This window comes from Centroberyx gerrardi, chromosome 9, assembly GCF_048128805.1.
Source record: "Centroberyx gerrardi isolate f3 chromosome 9, fCenGer3.hap1.cur.20231027, whole genome shotgun sequence".
NCBI lineage: Eukaryota > Metazoa > Chordata > Actinopteri > Beryciformes > Berycidae > Centroberyx > Centroberyx gerrardi.
Window position 1 is genome coordinate 19,813,704 of NC_136005.1, and position 17,895 is coordinate 19,831,598.

Consider the following 17,895-nt stretch of genomic DNA (forward strand, 5'->3'; position numbering starts at 1 on the left):
TAAAGCATAACCTCACTATATGAAAATAGAGCTCATCTCTTGTTTAACAATCTATTGATTTAGCCTGCCAAAGGAGTCCAAGTCTACCGAAGGTAGACTGTGTTAGCTGTTTGGAACTTGTAACATGTTCTGAACTTGAAATACATGAGAATTAGATGTTACCCGGACTTTAGAGGAATTTGTTCAGTTGGCAGTAGAGAGAAAACAAAGAATGTAGAGGAGAAGTTAGCAACAGCATACCATGGGGATTGAAACTCATGCACTCATGTTGCTTATGGTATTTGCAGGCAGGCATGTTACTGTAACAACTCATCCACCCTGGTAACCCTTGACTTCACTAATATAAAATAATCAGCATTAGTTCAGCATGATATCTGTTTATAGTTCTGTTCTAATCTGTCTCTCATATTCTAAGATAACTCCCTCACTCCCTGAGGTGATAAAAGCACAGGAACATCTGCCAGTACTGAGCACCCTGCATGGTCCAAGACATTTAAAAGTATATTTCCTGCCCTTTCTGCCTATGAACATCTACATATTACAGCCATATGTGCAGTACCCAGTAGACAGCATGCCAAATGTTTTATATCAATTATCATAGAGCTGCAATCCTCCACTGCCTTCTCACTAAGCAACACCCTGAGCCTGGGAAATCGCAAGGCTGTTTGGAAATAAGGAGGTGTTGCAAACAGAGGAGGGTGATGGAGAGTGCAGAGAGGGCTGATAGATAATATGAGCATGCAATAAGTCTCTGGTGATATGAATGTGATAAATGCTTTCATGGCTGATTTGATCTTCTCTCTCTTGATGAGATATGGAGAGGTAATCAAGCTGCTGGCTGCAGACATGCATGTGTTCCTGTGAACTGGCACGCTCTGTTGTGTAGAAAACAATACCATCTGTCTCAGCGCCGCTCTGGAGCGTTCCTCTGCCATTCCTGTCTCCAAATAAAAACCAATAGTGGCTACCCATGGTTTCAATTAGCAATCACAGTGAGGGGAGAGCAGTGCGCATGTGTGTGAATGAGGGGGGCTCATACTACAAGTCTTTCATAAAATAAATGCAGGAGAGAAAAGGCACGACTTGGTAAACAAAGTAAGGGCAGCACATGCCAACAGCTAAACTATATAATGCTGCTCTGTCAAGAGTCATAAGAGATGCGTTCCAGATTAATCTTTTCAAACAAGATGCACCCCAACCCAAAAAACACAAAGCCTACACACTGTACTCCAGCGACATGTGCCTCATTCTGAATCTTAACTATCCCTTGGTAAAACAAAAATTGCCTTGAATTTCCATGCTCATATTTCATGTCATTTTAGACTCCTGCCGTTTCATGCCTGCTTCTGATTGACAGAGAGTACTGCAGAGAACATGTTTTACAACAAAAGTCTGGATTCTGGCATTTTAAAAGCCAGGAGGGCCCAGTGGCCAACAGCAACAGTGTGCTCAACATCTCTGAAGCTTTTCCAGGCAGCCCATCTGTGTCCATGGAGCCCAGAGCATTGGGACCAGGAAACGAGGACTGGCAGGCCTGATTCAGGGTCCAATTAGCCCCAGGAAATAGCCTCTCCTATGGAAAGCCGGAGTGAGGGAGGTCTGGCAGCGGGGTTCTGTTCTGAAGTGTTAAGACCCACAAACCATTCCCCTTGACTCTATTGCTCTGCAATCTCACCACAGCATCTTTTCACCTATATCTGAGATGGATGGGACCAAAAGCTGTGGGACTCGGCAATGTCACTGATACACCGCCATTTCAGCATTTGTGTAATCATGGTCAGTATTTGTGACCAGTGACCAGCAAACGTGACTCCATGAAGGTTGAAGGTTCCTAAGACTGTTGGTCACATGATTGCCGTCCAAACTGGGTGAGAAGATACAGAGGGAATCTTAGCGGCGAAGAGGGAGGCTGGTTATCTTTTCTTTCAGCGGGTTGTTGAGTTCTGCGGTGGCATGTTAAGGAGGTGTGACAGTGAAGAGAACCTGAGAAGAGCAGCAGCGCCTGGGACTGGCCTGGGTTACGGGCCATGTGCAGCCAGGCTGGTGGATAAGATGTACCAGCAGTGTGCAGTGCCACAAGGCTCAGGACTGTCACGCAAACACAAAACACTCAGGACAGACTCCCACAAAGCTTCTGGTTCAGCTTTGTCTGAGTACAAAAAGTGAATTTATTTTTGCTCCAGTCAGATGAATGGCTGTCCATCATCATCTGATGATACACATTCATCTAATACAGAGATGCATCTAACATTTAAAAAGAAATTCAGAACAGGCTCTTTTTTAAATATACATCTGAAAAGGCTATGAGATTATGAAAAAAGTACATCTGTCACAAGTGAAGGCCCTCCCATTTGCTCTGGGAAAGGAGGCACAGTGACCCACGTCGTGTCCCATGTCTAACATCATTAGATACACAGCAACAGCTCTGCCTGTGCTATGGGCCTTAATGGCTGTTGTCAGCTGTTTTCTGTCTGCCATCATTGACAAGGGGAGACATTTACTATGATGCTGACCTGCTGGTCTCCTCAGAGACACCCATTACGTTAGCTCCACATTATCACAGCTTAAAAAAATACAAGCAGGACAGATGCACATTCATCTGCATGAAATGCATCCGTTTCTTTCTCTTGACATGAGAACATTTCCACTTAGGACAGGAAATAACACAATTAAAATGAATGCTTGGTACTCAGGCCTCATGTCTTCATGTTGTGTATTTGAGATAGGGGCAAACTGAGCTGTGGTCTCTCGAGCCTTGGCTATAACGGTTTCTCACTGCACAAAGCAACATGGTGAGAGAATGCATACATGACCACTTATTTCTATAAGGGTTGTTTGGCTTGCCCTGGAACTTGAACCCTTATGGCTCCACATGATTCTACCTAGAACTTGTGCACAAGGAAAACTAGGGGGAAAATATAAACATTTTCTTGGTGCTTTCCAGTTTACCTCACATAATTCAGAACAGAACTGTGAATTCTTCCATTTTTCAGGGACCCTTTTATGGCAAAAGCTTCTGACTTATTTTTTTGAACAATTCACTATCCTCTATCAAACCTTTTGCAAACTTTTTCAGTGTGCAGTAATCACTCTCAATGCAAAGGGGATCATTGTCTCCACAATGAAAGTGGGGGAGGTTCTGTGGATCGGCCCTGGTCTGTCCGTTCGTTCATCAGTTCATCATTCTGTCACGCACAATATCTCAGACGCCACTGATGATATTTTGACGAAACTTCTGGGAATGATACTTCTCATTGCTCTGTTTCGACATTTTCAAAATTACACTAATTAGCCTAAGGGGGGCGCTACAATGTTTGTTTAATTGTCTGTACGTCACACACAATATCTCAGACCCTGCTGATCGGATTTTTATGAAACATACGGAAATGATGCGCCTCGCTACTCCGTTTTGGCATTTACAAAATTGCACTGATTGGCCTAAGGGGGGTGCCACAACGTTTAATTGTCTATATGTCACGTACAGTATGTTGGATGCCAATGAATTGCACCTCCTCATTCGTGAGGGACAATGTGTTTACTGTTTACTTGTTGAGTAATAGGTCTCCTCTCCTTGATTAAGAAGGTCACATTTCAGCCAATCCTCAGAACGATGACATTTCTAGAGGTCTAGAAGAGGGATATTAATATACTCTAACTGTTACAAATGTCAAAAGGGTTGGGCCACAGAGAATACTGAAGTGGGACACTTAGCTCTTTACATAACTTACACTACCTGCGTATAAGTGTGAATGACTGTGTGTGTGCGCGCCTGTTTACCAGTGCACATGTTTACATTCCTGGGCCCTGACATGAGCCTGTGCACAGTGCGTGGATTTAGGCCCCATGTATGTTCATCTCCATGTCACATTGGCTTTCATGGCAGGATGTTTTGTGTGTGAGGAATAAGCAAGAAAACACTAGACCACATATGGAAATGATTTGAGTACCTGATGCTGCATTCTTGCAGAATGCTGTGGTGTTAACATACAATTGGAAATGATTGCTTCTGAGAACCGAAAGATACAGAAAAGCCTTCAGAGCATATAAGGAAAAAGTTTTCATAGCAGCATGGTTTAGTTAAGCTGGGGCTGAGGCTTCTTGGTCTCATTTTACTATGATTTTCTCATGTGATACACAGGCTTAGACCAGAACTGAAGCAGTCCATTTTTAAGTTTTTCATTAACTTTCCCAGCAAGGCCCTCTGGTCCCCTTACTAAATACGACTGGCTCTCCAGGGGGCCTGGCTCCCACTACACTCAGAAACCATGTACCCTGGTCCTTTTTTATTACTGAATCCAATACAGACAGATATGTATGTACCCTGTAACCAAAGTCTGTGCACTATTGTTAGCTGACAACTCTGAGTCGGTAATAAGGCCACCTTTCTGAATCAAGCAACATCTTGTCCGTTTGCTGATATTACTGCTCTGGATGACTTCCCCCGCAGAGCAGATTGGACACCAACTGCCACCGTTAGGATTCAAATTATTTACAAACCAATTAGGGATACTCTTCCGGCTTGGAGCAAATATCAAAAGGAAAGGATAGATCAAATCCCTCCTCACTAGAACTCGCTGTACAGAGGAGGCTTAGCTTGTCAGGCTATCTCACATTGGCCTTTGTTGGGGTTTTCGTGATGTGAGGATACGCCCTGGCTGATTTGAACAGCTGCCCAGCCATCAACAGGATTGTTTAGAGGAGGGAGGGAGGGAGGCAGAGGGGATATGCCCTGCACTGTTTAACAGCAACACTGGAGAACAATCATTTTGTCAGAGTGCAGTGTCAACAAAGCCTAGAAAGGATTATCTCACTTTATTTTTGTAGATAAAAACATTATCATCGTAGTGTGGGACTGATACTGGTTTGAGTTTGGGAGAATACACATATAAGTAAATAGAAAATAATGGAACTCATGCAATTACATATCTAATCATTTGGCATAAATCCAAGAATTCCCCTATTACTCATAGTTGTATCGCAACAATATCTAAAAGCTAGTGTAAGTGTAGTAGTCGTTAGAGTGGGGTATTTGTCAACAACAATTACAGTGTGCTACAAAAGGAAATGGAAAGCATACATCTGCACAGTATTAAGAAGAGTCCACAGCCATGGCTAAACCACTAAGCACCGATTAAGCATTAAGCACGAGTATACAGAGATTAACGTCTCGCCACAATGCACAAGGGTGACTGTGGTGCAGACTGTGTGTGTGCATGTTGTCCAGATCAAACCATATCATGAGAAACCTCCTTTGGAGCATGGAAGGGCTCTGTAAATTAACAGCCCCTTAATACTTTACTCAGAGAAGGAGGCAACTGAAATGGAAATACAGTTTAGTCTGTGAGGAAATGAATATACCGTGTTAGGAAGTTGGATTTGAAGGGTCTTAGTGATGCTGGACTCACATGAAAGATATGTTTGATGCCCTGGGCAAGCTTCTCTGTCTTGATCTTCCAGATCAGCGGTTGAGGGGAGTTGAGCACGAAGACCAGGGGCTTCTGGTGGAGCAGCAGAGACTGGATGGGCTTCAGATGCAGCTCCACCTAGTAAGGCGACCATACAGAAACAGACAGACAGTTGGAGCCATGTACACTTGGTGCAAGGACAGCATACGGGTAAAGCAGTTTCAGCATAGTGAGGAAGAAATCAGGGCACCACAAGGTCAACCACAGTGCATCAGATCATAACATTTCACACTGCTACATTGTGCAAATATCAAAGCTTTAATTTGCCCATGCTCACTCAATATTATCAAAACATCGGGGGATACACAGTTACTATCCTGGTGTAATTACCGAGCTCTAATGTTGCAGAATGTTGTTCTTTATCAGGCTTTTTGGTTGTTTATGCACCCACTTTGCTGATAAACTCACAAAGACGGCATGCTGTGTTTCTCCCTACAAGGCACTTGCTTAGCTCTGATATGTCGTCTCAGCGGGATCTGAACTTTCACACACTGGGGTCTTTGTTAGCCAGGAAAAAAGTAAGTGGCGGGTCTCTGTTACCATCTCCACAGCATGCAACTATGCCTTTGGTTCTCAGGCTGCCATTAAAATAGATTTTCACAGTCTGTTAGTGAAATGGGGAGAACAAGCTCCCTCTTTTGGGACCTTAGCTGTTGTATTCTTGTCAGTGTTAGCCCCGTCTGCACCCAGTGGACCAAATCTAGTCAGGTGATTTACAGCCTGGGCATGCACTGAATCCAAAGTCACCTCCAGCTAAGCAGGGATTCAGCCCTCATCATCTTGACAAACAAACATAAACCTAATCACTGTCAAGTTCTGGGTGCTTCTCTGTTAGACTGACTTAAAGTTAGTGAGGGAAAGCATTAGCATTAACTTACTTCGAGTAGATGAAAATTCTGTCATATTCTAACATTGCAAGCTTTGATGAAAACTGATACTCTAGAGCATACGGTGGTCTGTCTGACACTCTTCTTTAAACTTCCTTCTGTTCTCTGTGTGTGTATTCCCAGGCTAATCATATTAGCCCCTTCCTGTGTGTGAATGGTAAAAGGTTGTAAATCACTAATTCAACCCACAAGGATTTATGTCTGAGTCACATTATACGATTTTACAGCCCCTAACTTAATCAGACATGGCTTGTAAAAATACTGGCCTTCACTCTTCACAATAAACACAGGTAGCCCGCTTACGTTTGATTTGATTATAGAAAAAGCTATCTATATTCACAAAGATGGCAATTGAGAAAAATGAGAAACACATATATGGTTGCAAATTGCAATGCTATGATTGACAGTTCCCTAACAGTAGAGTTTAGATGAGTTAGAGTCATGAAAAGTTACAGAGAAAATTTATTCCAATAACTTATTTGGTTATGCTCCTGCACATTATCAACACCGAGATCCTTATCATAAAAAGAAGCCATTATAATTTTTCTGGTGCGTTGCTGTAACGGATTCGCTCTTGATTTCTAAACAGTCACTATTAACCGTATTTATAAACTATAGTATATTCTTTCAGACTGCTTTGTGTAAGAACAAAGTAAACCATTTAAATAACAGCTAGTCTGTTATGGGTGCTGGACCAGACTAAATACTGACAGTGAAAAAAAAGAAAATCTCCTTTCATCAACCCCATATTTCCTATATTTCTTTCACTTACACTTTTGGTGTTTTCATACACTGTCAGTAGGACAAGATATGAACAGTATCTATCTCTCTCTCTCTCTCTCTCTCTTTCTCTCTCTCTCTGTCTGTCTCTCTCTCACATATATACACACTTGCTTCACCGAGTCAACTCCAGGCTAAACTCCAGTCTAGCTCGGCAGAGATGTATTCTACCCGGGAAAGTGACATGTTTATCCACTGTATGTGACAGATACTCAGCATTCAAAGATTTGTCTATTTCATATGGAGCCGGGGAATGAGAAAGAGACACAGACAGTATATACAGAGAGTGAACATAAAGCGTCAAAGCCTAATAAACAGAGTCTTCCACAGATCTTAAGCCCTGGAGAAGAGGAACACAAATGAGAGTGTTTAGTGATGTGGCCCATAAAAGTGCTGCAAAAATCATTAAAAAAAGGCCCTCTGAGAGCCGCAAATGGAAGAAATTACCGAACACTTATCTATGAGGCAAACTGGCTGGTGCCAAACAAACAGGCAAACAAAAATCTCTCTCTCTCTCGGTCTCTCTCACTCACTCTCCACTCTTTTTTGCATATTTGCCTCCCCCTCAGTCCAGACTCTGGAAAAAGCCTGTGCATCGCTCCTCTGAGAATAACAACAACCAAGATATAATCATACCTGGCCTGACTTTGAGGCCCTGGCTTTGCGCGATGGTAGAGGGAGGCAGTAGGAGAATGAGAGAGAAAGTGAGAGAGAGAGAGAGTGTTGTAAAAGATGAGGAATTTTAGACCCAGACAGAAACATTTCCAGAAGACGTGAGTCACCTGAAAACACAGGGGCATAAACAGAGTTGTGAGGAAAGGAAAGGCAAAGAGGCGCTGAGAGTGAAAAAAAAGGGGAAAACAGACGTTAATAATCCATTGTTATTAATGGTTCAGGGAGTAAATAATGATATATCAATCTATATCATTTCTGGCCAGAGCAGAGTTGTCGCTGGCAGCTGGTGTGCGTCTCTGCCCACAGACTTGCCGGCGTGAGGTTTTGGGGCATTGCGGTGGTAACAGAGCAGCGTAGCGGTGCCTACAGCAACAGGCCATGTCACACAGCCAGGGTGTGGAGAGAGGGGGTCCAGAAACACCGGGCATCAAAGTACCTCGCATTGTGTTCGCAAAGGATCAGGTGGCGCTGAGTTGTCCCTGGTGCAGCTACCTTCAGAAGACCCTGTGGAGGGAGAGGGCCCTGCCTCCTGATTGATTATCGGGAGGCTGGTACAGGGATTTGGGGGTCCAGTGTCCATTACAGTTACAGGCCACATTTGCCAGTGGCCAGGGATGGAGGAGTTATGGAGGCTTGTCTAGACCTATCACGTTACTGAAATAAAACTCCACACAGGGGACGACAGCTGTAGCAGGCTAAGCGAGGCCAGTCACAGAACATACCATTACTGGCCGAAGCATGTGTAAACAATGGAAATGTGCTTGTTGAAAAAAAAAAAGTATACCTACAACTTAAAGCTCCGAATCAGATCAAAAAACAAACACAATGCCAACTGGATGTAAATCTCAGTTGAAAACCATAAACAATCCTGTTACTGGTTTATAGTATAACAATACAACATGCTGAGATTTATATGTATGCCTGGCAGCCTGTAATTGTAGTGGGTGATTCCAAGCATTTGGCCTGTATTGAGCATGTGATTGCAATTTCATGACCTTTCAGGCCAGCGTAAATTACACATAGTTTCGAGTGTGCTTCATAAACATAGCACATCAGCGCTGTAATGTAATACTTTCATAACTGCATAAGCCCTGGTCAAATACTGTGCCCAGCAATGTAACCAGCAGTCACATTGCAGTCAGAGCTTGCACTATGGGGCTCAGTATCCCTGCAGGAAAAGGGAGTTTCCTTTATTGACAGAGCTAATTAAGTGCCTAACTGTCCTTGGTGACTCAGAGAAAACTCAAAACATCCTTTAATTAGCCAAAAAGTAAGACTAATCTAGGAATACACTCTCCCTCCCAGGAAATAATAATCAGCTTGAGAAAGACAGCACACTGTATTCCAGTACAAGTAGCAGAAAGATATCAGCGTAACGATAAGGGCTGGCTCGCATCGTTTGCCTGTTTTAAAAAGAAATCAATACGGGCTGATATAGATTGATATCCTGCAAGTACATAACATGAAAAACTTTTACTTGACATACTAAACTGGCCTGGATAAACAAGCCGCCACATGCTGAGCCCTGGAACACTTTAGTGATTTATGGCACAGGTTTACAACAAATAGGACTGGCTGAGAACTGAAAAGTCAAGGCTGCAAGAGGAGGAACCCACTGCCTGGGACCAATCATACTGGTTTATCTGATGAGTGTGTGTGTGTGTGTGTGTGTGTGTGTGTGTCTTGTCTGCCTGGATCTTGGTTCTTTCTGGATCATTGCACTTGAGGGAGGGTTCTGTGCAGGGAGGGAAAGCGAGTTGGTAGTTGGGGCAGAGCAAAACCTGTTGACTGCTCTTATCAGTGCCACCCACTGATCCGGGCACGATGGGGACACTACCTGGAGTCTTTTTCCCCTGAGCTGCGATGGTAATCAGTCTGCACCCAGCGCACAACAGCCTGAGCAGACGTCAGAGAGAGACAGGGCCTCTGGATAGCGATCTTGCACTGAGAGGGTGGAATGGCAGGAGATGCTCAAGAAAATAACATGGCATGAGGCAGGGGGGAGACCCAGATCTCATGGTGATAAGAGTAAGTGGATGGAGTCCTCCTTACATCTCTCTGCCTTTATCACAACATGTATTCACATCATGAGAGCCCCTAAGAGAATGTTCTTCCATTCTGTATCATGCCATACATCCTTAAAATGCAGTAAATAGGCTTTCACATAATCTTGACGCACAAAAAAACAACAGCATGAGGACATAGAAATGGCCCAAAGTAGGTACAAGAAAAAAGAAAAGGGTGTTGGCTTTGTGTACGTATGTAGTCGGCCTTTTGTGTGCGAGCTTGACTCATATCTGACGCTGTGCTCTCACCAGCTGTTTGTGCCTGCTGAGCTCTACAGCTAGTCGCTCACGCAGTCAAAAGATATCTACGAATTCCAGCTGATAAAACAATCATCTGCTCTGCCTGACCCTGATTCAGAGCCAAGAGCCTGTGTTTGATGTTTGCCTTTGGTAAACTGATTAGAGGAAGATGGCCTATTTGAGATATCACCGGCCCCTTTTTGTTTATTTTCAACCGTATCACCCAATTGTAAGCCCAGACAGGCACAAGGAGATCAGACCTTTGTTTATCTCCACCGTTACCAAATACTGATGTTTGTTTTTTTAGAAAATTGAAGTGCTTATTTTTTGTGCCATAGATGCCAGCAACATGGGAAACACAACCGCTAGGAGAAAAGTTTCCCATAATGCTCTCCATCAACAAAGATGTGGTGGTGGCTTGTTAGTAGAGTGTAAAGGGCCACTTTGGCATGTGACAGAGGGAGCATATGGAAAAACATTCAAACTTGATACCCTAACCACCAGACTAGGGCAAGGGCAGCAGAAATGAACACTTCAGATGAGGTCATTGTTTTGGTAGAGCATAAATGGCAAAACACCAACACCTTCAGGTCAAAACCCAATCCGCGAAAAAAGGTGTTTTGCCCCAAACACCCATGGGGTTTAAAGCTTGGATGAAATATGAGCAGGAAGTCTAGTCTGCAGTACAGCTCTCTCTGACCGTAACTCTCCTGCTGCATTGCCTCTCCTCCTCTATAATAGGGAATACTTACTTACTATAAAACTGCAAATCCAATTTTGTGCAAATCTGCCAAAAAATAATTCTGCTATCATCTGAAAACGGCATTACCGTCCCACACACACAACCCCGACCTGGTAATGACAGGCCTTATTACGACCTGCCAGCCCAGAACGGTCACTTTATTAGCCCTATACCAGGCTGCTGCCTCTCCAGTCTCCTAGTCTGTCTCTCCTTTACTGGCCAACATGGATGTGAGGGAGGAAAGAGGCTCCTGTTACTTGATGAGGACCATTGTAGCTGATGAAATCATCGCTTTTTAGTTCAGAAAGACAACTGTGAATAAAACTTTGCTACCAAAGACTTGCTGTCTAGTTGAGCCAATGTCAGAATTGATTGTTTTATAGAGAAAGACAGGTTCGGGGAACGTGCAACAAACAGTCCATTGTCTACAGTAGTGGTGATTAAGAAACCAGAGTACGATGGAAATCAGGTCATATACTGTATCAAGCCAGTGATATGATTGCATTGTTTTGAAAGAGAGCCATAAACCTGCCTTTAGTGTCTTTTTAAAAACTTGCACCTTTAAACCAATACACTGGGTTTTTGGGAGATTGGCCCCTTGGTCAACTTACCTGCTAAGTGACGGGAACTAAGACACCAAGTTTCCCAAGTAGATCATTGGCTCTGGTCTTTCCTGCTAACACTGTAGCATACAGTATGTTGAGTGATCACAGACGGCTAGAATTATTAATTAATTAATTAATTAAATGAGAAAATGAAAACATGTAGCAGCTCTAGAGCTAAATAGTAATCTTAAATGATATGCAGCTAAGTCTGGTTTTATGTAGGAGATTGGTAAAATGTACAAGAAATATGAAACAAAAACAGTTTTAAACTACCAGGGACTACTACTGTGGAAAGGTATTCCAACGAGGCTTGGAGCATGACTTGTTTACATAGGAAGTGAAGGTGGTAGGCGTTGTGCACAGCAGATGAATACATGGTTGCTCACCTGACATAGTTCCAAAAATAAACCTGGCTACATCAGCTATACTGAGTTAAGGATATTTCATTTTTAAAAAATGATAAATGTACAAGACATATAATAAAAACACTTTTTGGCTTGACTCAAGGACATCATTTGGATAATGCTAGTCGCCAACTATAAATTAACATAATGTATTATGAAGAGCACCGGAGCAAAAACTACCACACATGGATGATTTTGGTGTCCATGTTCTCATCACTTGACTGATGACCCAATCTCCCAAAAACTTTTGGGAACTATTCCTTTAATGTTGAATAACTTACTCTGCTGCTGGATGTGATTCTGACATAACGTAATTCCTCCAACGAGACTCTGCTCTGCCCTTGTTGAGGTAAGCAGCTAATTTAAGAGAGATGATCATTCCACATGATGATGTGATGTGAATTCCTGCCTTTTTATTGGGGGTTGTATTTTGCACGTTTGTACAAAACTAGAAATAGTTTGATTCTTGTTTTCCTATTCACAGCAGTGCAAAGTAACTAAGCACTTTTACTCTAGTATTATACATGAGTACAGTTTTGTGGTAGTTGTACTTTATTTCAGTAATTGGATTTTAGGAAAGCAAACCGTATGCACCACTAGACCAACTCAAATATTCTGCTTTTTACCTTAATATGTTATTCTAGCAGCTGCAGTTACTAGTTATTTTTAAGAAAAAGAGCCTGAATTCAAAACATGATCAAGTCATAAAAATCATACTCTTTTATAATTTGAGTCTGCCAACATTCAAAGGATGCAATAAGAGCAAATGCAAGTTGACCACCATTATTTCCCCTTTAGCTTTCAAGGTTGGAGCATCAAACTTGCACTACTTCTAATCCAGCAAACACTGCAATACTTTCACTCAAGTAGAATTGAACAGAGCCTATACTTCACTACAGTACTATTCAGAGTATTATTGTGGGTATTCCTACATTTACTTAAATAAATGATTAGCATACTTTCTCCATCTGGTCTGTTAATAATAATCGATTTGTTATTACTTGGTCACAGCAAGCCCTGTTAATGTGAGTGTGTGCCTGTCAAAGCACTATGCACAGTCACTGCTGAGGTGTTCTGTTGCACTTAATAACTCAACTTTGGTGTGGAGATTGGCCAGGAGCCAAGATGTGTATTTTGAGTCAGGTCCAGCTGTGCATTTCTTTCTGTTATTGAAAGGGTAACAGTTCAGACCCTCTGGTTAATACCCATACAGAATGAGTTCACTGGAGCAGGCAGGAAACAATTCATTGCTCTCAGTTCTTTACTGAAAGCACGGACCAACTGCAAGCCGTGAGTTTCACACATGGACGGGATGTGTATTAGGCCTGACACATTGCAGCTGCAGGATGTGTGTGTGTGTGTGTGTGTGTGTGTGTGTGTGTGTGTGTGTGTCTGTGTGTGTCCTTGTCTGTATTAGTGCATGCATGCTATGTGCAGCAGTGGCTTTATTCCTCTACCTGGCCAAGACTCTGCTTTGCAGTTACTTAGTAATGAGTCACTGTTGCATATTGGAAAAGAGTAAGTGGTGTGTTCTCCTGCAGCCCCTCAACCCAAACAGCCAGAGTCTGAGTTCAGCTCAGCCAAAGCTAGCCACAGGCACCTCTTGTACTGCAGGCCATCGTTTAAACATCCAAATACAGTCAGTTCTGTGGCCTAGACACCACTTCCTCCCCCATCAGGAGAGGGAGAGGTGGAGAGCAGGACTTAGAGAACATCTACATAATCACAGACTGACCAGCTACCTCTCTGCTGACTTAAAAAATAAGCGTAGGACACACATTCCAAAGCAAACAGGGGAAAAGACCCATTACTGAGAGTGAGATCAATCTGCATGCTTCCAAAACTGATGACTGAAATGGATTAAAACATTCAAATTAACAAGGTTCCCTCAAACATTTCACAAAACAGAGGCTAACTTAGGTTTATCAGAAGAAAACAGTTTATACACTTATGAAACTGGGGTTGAGATATACACACCGCAAAAAAATATCTATGTTAACAAGTTATATTGGGCTCTATTCCTAAAAATCAATGGTAACAGCATTGCAGTGCACAAAATCTGCGGCTCAGAATTTGAATTTATTCATAAACCTATTGGGGCTTTGATTACCGTGACGGAGCCCCATTAACGCTGCCTTATTCTCAGCAAGAGCACAGGTGACAGCCAATGAAAATCAACGTGTTAATTAAGGGTTACATGTTTAACAGCCACCCTGATTATCCACACCTGTGTGAGCTACATAAAACTAGCTAGAGTTTCGTAGAATAAAACCAAAGGTGAGGCAATTTTACCTTTTAGTATTAGGGTGTACAAATGTAAATAAGAGTTGTATTTGACCAGAAGTCCTACTTTGGCCTAGTTGACTTGACATTGGTGCCTGTATGTAAGTTCAATGGACTATATTCTAGATATCTCAGAACGGCAGAGAAAGGCAGTATTTTCCCCAGCTCCATATTATAAGAGAAAAGGTTGTGTAACTTAATGTAAAATTGTTTGGAAAAGACAGAAAGGGGTTTTTCATAAAACCCACATTATGGGCTGGGACCCAGGGGCGTTACTCCACTAAACTCTAAACTATGGGAAAGTCCCTACATCCAAATACACTATTATCCACAACTTTCAGGGGACAAAGTGGAGCAATGATTGATAACTGGCAAGATATGATTTGGTTAATATGCAAAATTATCAGACACAAACCTTAGTGGGAACATTTGTCCTGAATGTTTCTCTGTTGTGATTTTTTTTACATATGACTTCAAAATACATTTCTGCCAATTGCTGCTTAATCCTTGCTCTCCATAATAATCATAAAAAATACAAGATCAAATTAGATGAGATTAAATGACTTGTTAATATGGACATTTTTTGCAGTGCAGAATTGCAAGACTTAGGCACAGGTGACAGATTGTATTAGTAAGCCGAACCCTTACGGAGTTTCATATATCCATCTGCTTGAAATCCACAGCTCAGAGTTGATATTGGCTAGTACTGATATTGACATTATCTACTGGTGTTCAGAATGGGTTTCATACTGTAGACTCTCATGGGTCAACGGGTCAATCTGTCCCCATAAAAACAAAGAATAATTCAATTTAGGTATTTAGCGAAATGCAATCATATTTCGCAACCTTTTGGACGAGGGCATCTTTGGCCAAATGTGGCTGTAGGGGTTCCACGATAAAAGTTTTGAGATAGAGGGTAGAGGGTGGATTCTTTAATATGGACGTCACACATGGATTATGCCCTCCTACTGTCATTGAAGATCAGGGGCTGTGTCCATGAGGCCACACTCTGACGTACCGTACGCCCCGCATTGCACTCTCGTTGAAGGCCAAACACAAGCAGAAAGGAAGGGGCTGCTTGTGTCTAAACAGGCAGATCTGTTTCTCAGGTGGAAAAGCCATCAAGGACCCGAGTGGGCCGAGCGCCTGAGTGACCTTTAAGGGGATCTTATCTAATCGGAGGCACCAACCTACAGTCACAGAAGGAGCGTCTGCAGGGCCACCTAATCTCTACAGAGTCTGGGTGACCTTCTATAGCCAAGGGTACAGGCGGGGGAACAGCCAGTTGGACTTCACCCTCCTCCACATCACTCCTCACTGGACCCCGCGACACAAGGCCAGGTGAATCGACGTGAAGTGATGGATGTAACAGACCCTAAAAAACTGAATTTTTCTCTGTGATCTATCCATGATGGTAACGCTATGAGGGGAAAGAGCAAATTACGAAAGAAAATAAATACAAGTTAGGAATGGCCAAAACCCAGAAGCAAAGGGGATGTCATTAAAGGTCTCAAAAGGAAAATAAACTCATGTAAAATTGTAATTCAAAAGTTGAAAAGGGCAGTTGGTCTGTTTTTCACGACAGCCTATTCATTTTTCTTTGCTGTACAGAAAAAGTCCATTCAGTGAGGTGAGAAAATAACGTAGATTTCACAATGGGTGATCTGAAGTGAGGGCCACCAACCTGGAAGTTGAGTGGGATTTTCAAAGTGGTACAACTGTATTTCTGTTGTGTTAGCACTGGCATGATTGTGATAAGAAATTTATCCAAACCAGACTTACGTTTTTCTCTGCCAAAGATGCCCTTTGATGTTTCTTTTTTTTTTTTAGAAAGGAAGTAATTGGTATTCATACATTGTGCACATACTACTTGCCCCTCACACACATTTCCTCTTCCACCTCTCATCTTCACGTTCAGGGAAGAGCCAAAAGACACACGAAAACACATTTGAAAAGGCACGCGAGAGTCAGGCTATACTCATTCTTTGAGTGTTGTGTAAACGAAATAACATTGCGTGCTGTACACTATAAAGAACTGGGCTATAAACACTGCAGCTAAGTCAGTGCCCAAAATTGTTGAGGTTCAATCCAACCATCAGACCATTCATTGCTCCACTTATTCCTCGGATTTAAAGCCCAATAAATAAAGTCTGTAGAGGAGCAATGACAGAGACAGAAAAATATGACGTTTGGCCAAAACGATCAAACAAAAGCATACAAAAAACTTTACGATTCAAAGATTGACAACCAAAATCTTGCCATGGCCACATCACATTGATTAATGTCTGTTGTACCTCCTAGGCAGAATTAGTTGACAGTATAACTGAACCATTATTTGCTCCACCATTACAAGTAGAAAGAGTCTCTAGAGAGCAAATAATTGCAAGAAGTCCCATGGGTTATGCACAGCCTATATAACACCCAAAATATAGTAAGATAACTTGATTTTCTGTACAAGTCTCCAAACAGGAAAGATCCTTGTTATGTGTAGGTCAAAGATCCTCATCACCCTTTGTCCTGCATTCACTAATCTCTCCCATAAAAAGCCACACAATTAATCAGGGAAATATCTGAGGCTTGGAACGCAGTGACAAAGAAAATCTTATCTGTCAGCAGCTGTAGACAAAACTCAACTCAGATTGTTTTTGTGTGAATATCTATCTGTGCCTTATCATAATCCACCTCGACAGTATATCTGTAGTTAGATGAAACACAGCACCTCTCCACTTGGCAGGACGCTCCTGTGCAAGGAGTGAAGTGGTGCATTCACAAAAAGCATATGTTTTGAATTGAGAAGTGACACCTGACACCTGAAGGCCTCATCCTGAAATAAGTGGTAGTAACAATTGTTTTGATGTGACATCAAAATCTCAATTTGGTGGCTCATTATATAAACTTTATCAAATAATTGGATTGAAGCCTAAATTTTACATAGGGAGGCACCAGCTTTAGAGGTTTGCCATAAACCTAATTAAAATGTTATCCAAACCTCGACTTTTATTACTATTAGGGCAATTTAAGTCCACATAAATGAGAGTAACTCAGCACTTTACATTATACTTATGATGGGCAGACAAAGGCACTGTGTTTCCTTACCTAATATCCAAGACTGTAATCAAGCAAATCTTTGACAAATCTCAAATGTGTAAGAGGAAAGACATACAAATTAATCTTAAATCCTGCATTTCTTTGACCCAGCACAGAGCCACAGAAACCAGAGAGTGATTTCTTTATTTACCTGCTGATGCAGCAAACTGACACACACTGTTTCTGTATGTTTGGCCTTGGCAATGTTTAAGCCTACATCAGCAGCAAAACTGCAATGGCAAGTCTATACATGCTGCTTTTCGCACTGCCGTGACTGAGGGGATGGGAACTTGGGACAGGTTAAAATCCAGACGCAGCATTTTCGTAGGCTGTGGGCCCATGATTCATATTAGAACTATGGCAAACAGTGGGAGTCTTGCCATTCGATATTGCAGCATAACACCTAAAGACAGGCAGGGGTTCGAAAATTGGCATCAACCCTCGAAACACAAACAGGAGATGTGCTGACAGTCTGAACAACCGTTTTAAAGAGCTTTAGTCGAAACAAGTGTGGTGGTGGTGGAAAAATTCTTACATACAACAAATGAATCCCAGTCTTTTTTTTTCTCACCTTTTAGAAAGTCATGTGTTAGGTGAGATCAGCAGGTTTGATTTGTTAACAGGCTAGGTTTATTTTACTGCACGTTGCAGAGCCTCCAAT

At 42.2% G+C, this 17,895-nt stretch overlaps 1 protein-coding gene across 1 annotated transcript in view; it reads right to left on the bottom strand.

The window, feature by feature from the left end:
• Nucleotides 1–17,895, bottom strand: part of tgfbr3 (transforming growth factor, beta receptor III) — a 69,307-nt gene that overhangs the window by 28,065 nt on the left and 23,347 nt on the right. The window contains exon 4 of the mRNA XM_071926246.2: nucleotides 5,406–5,543. Coding sequence (XP_071782347.2) covers nucleotides 5,406–5,543 — 138 coding nt within the window. The remainder of the gene's footprint in view (nucleotides 1–5,405; nucleotides 5,544–17,895) is intronic.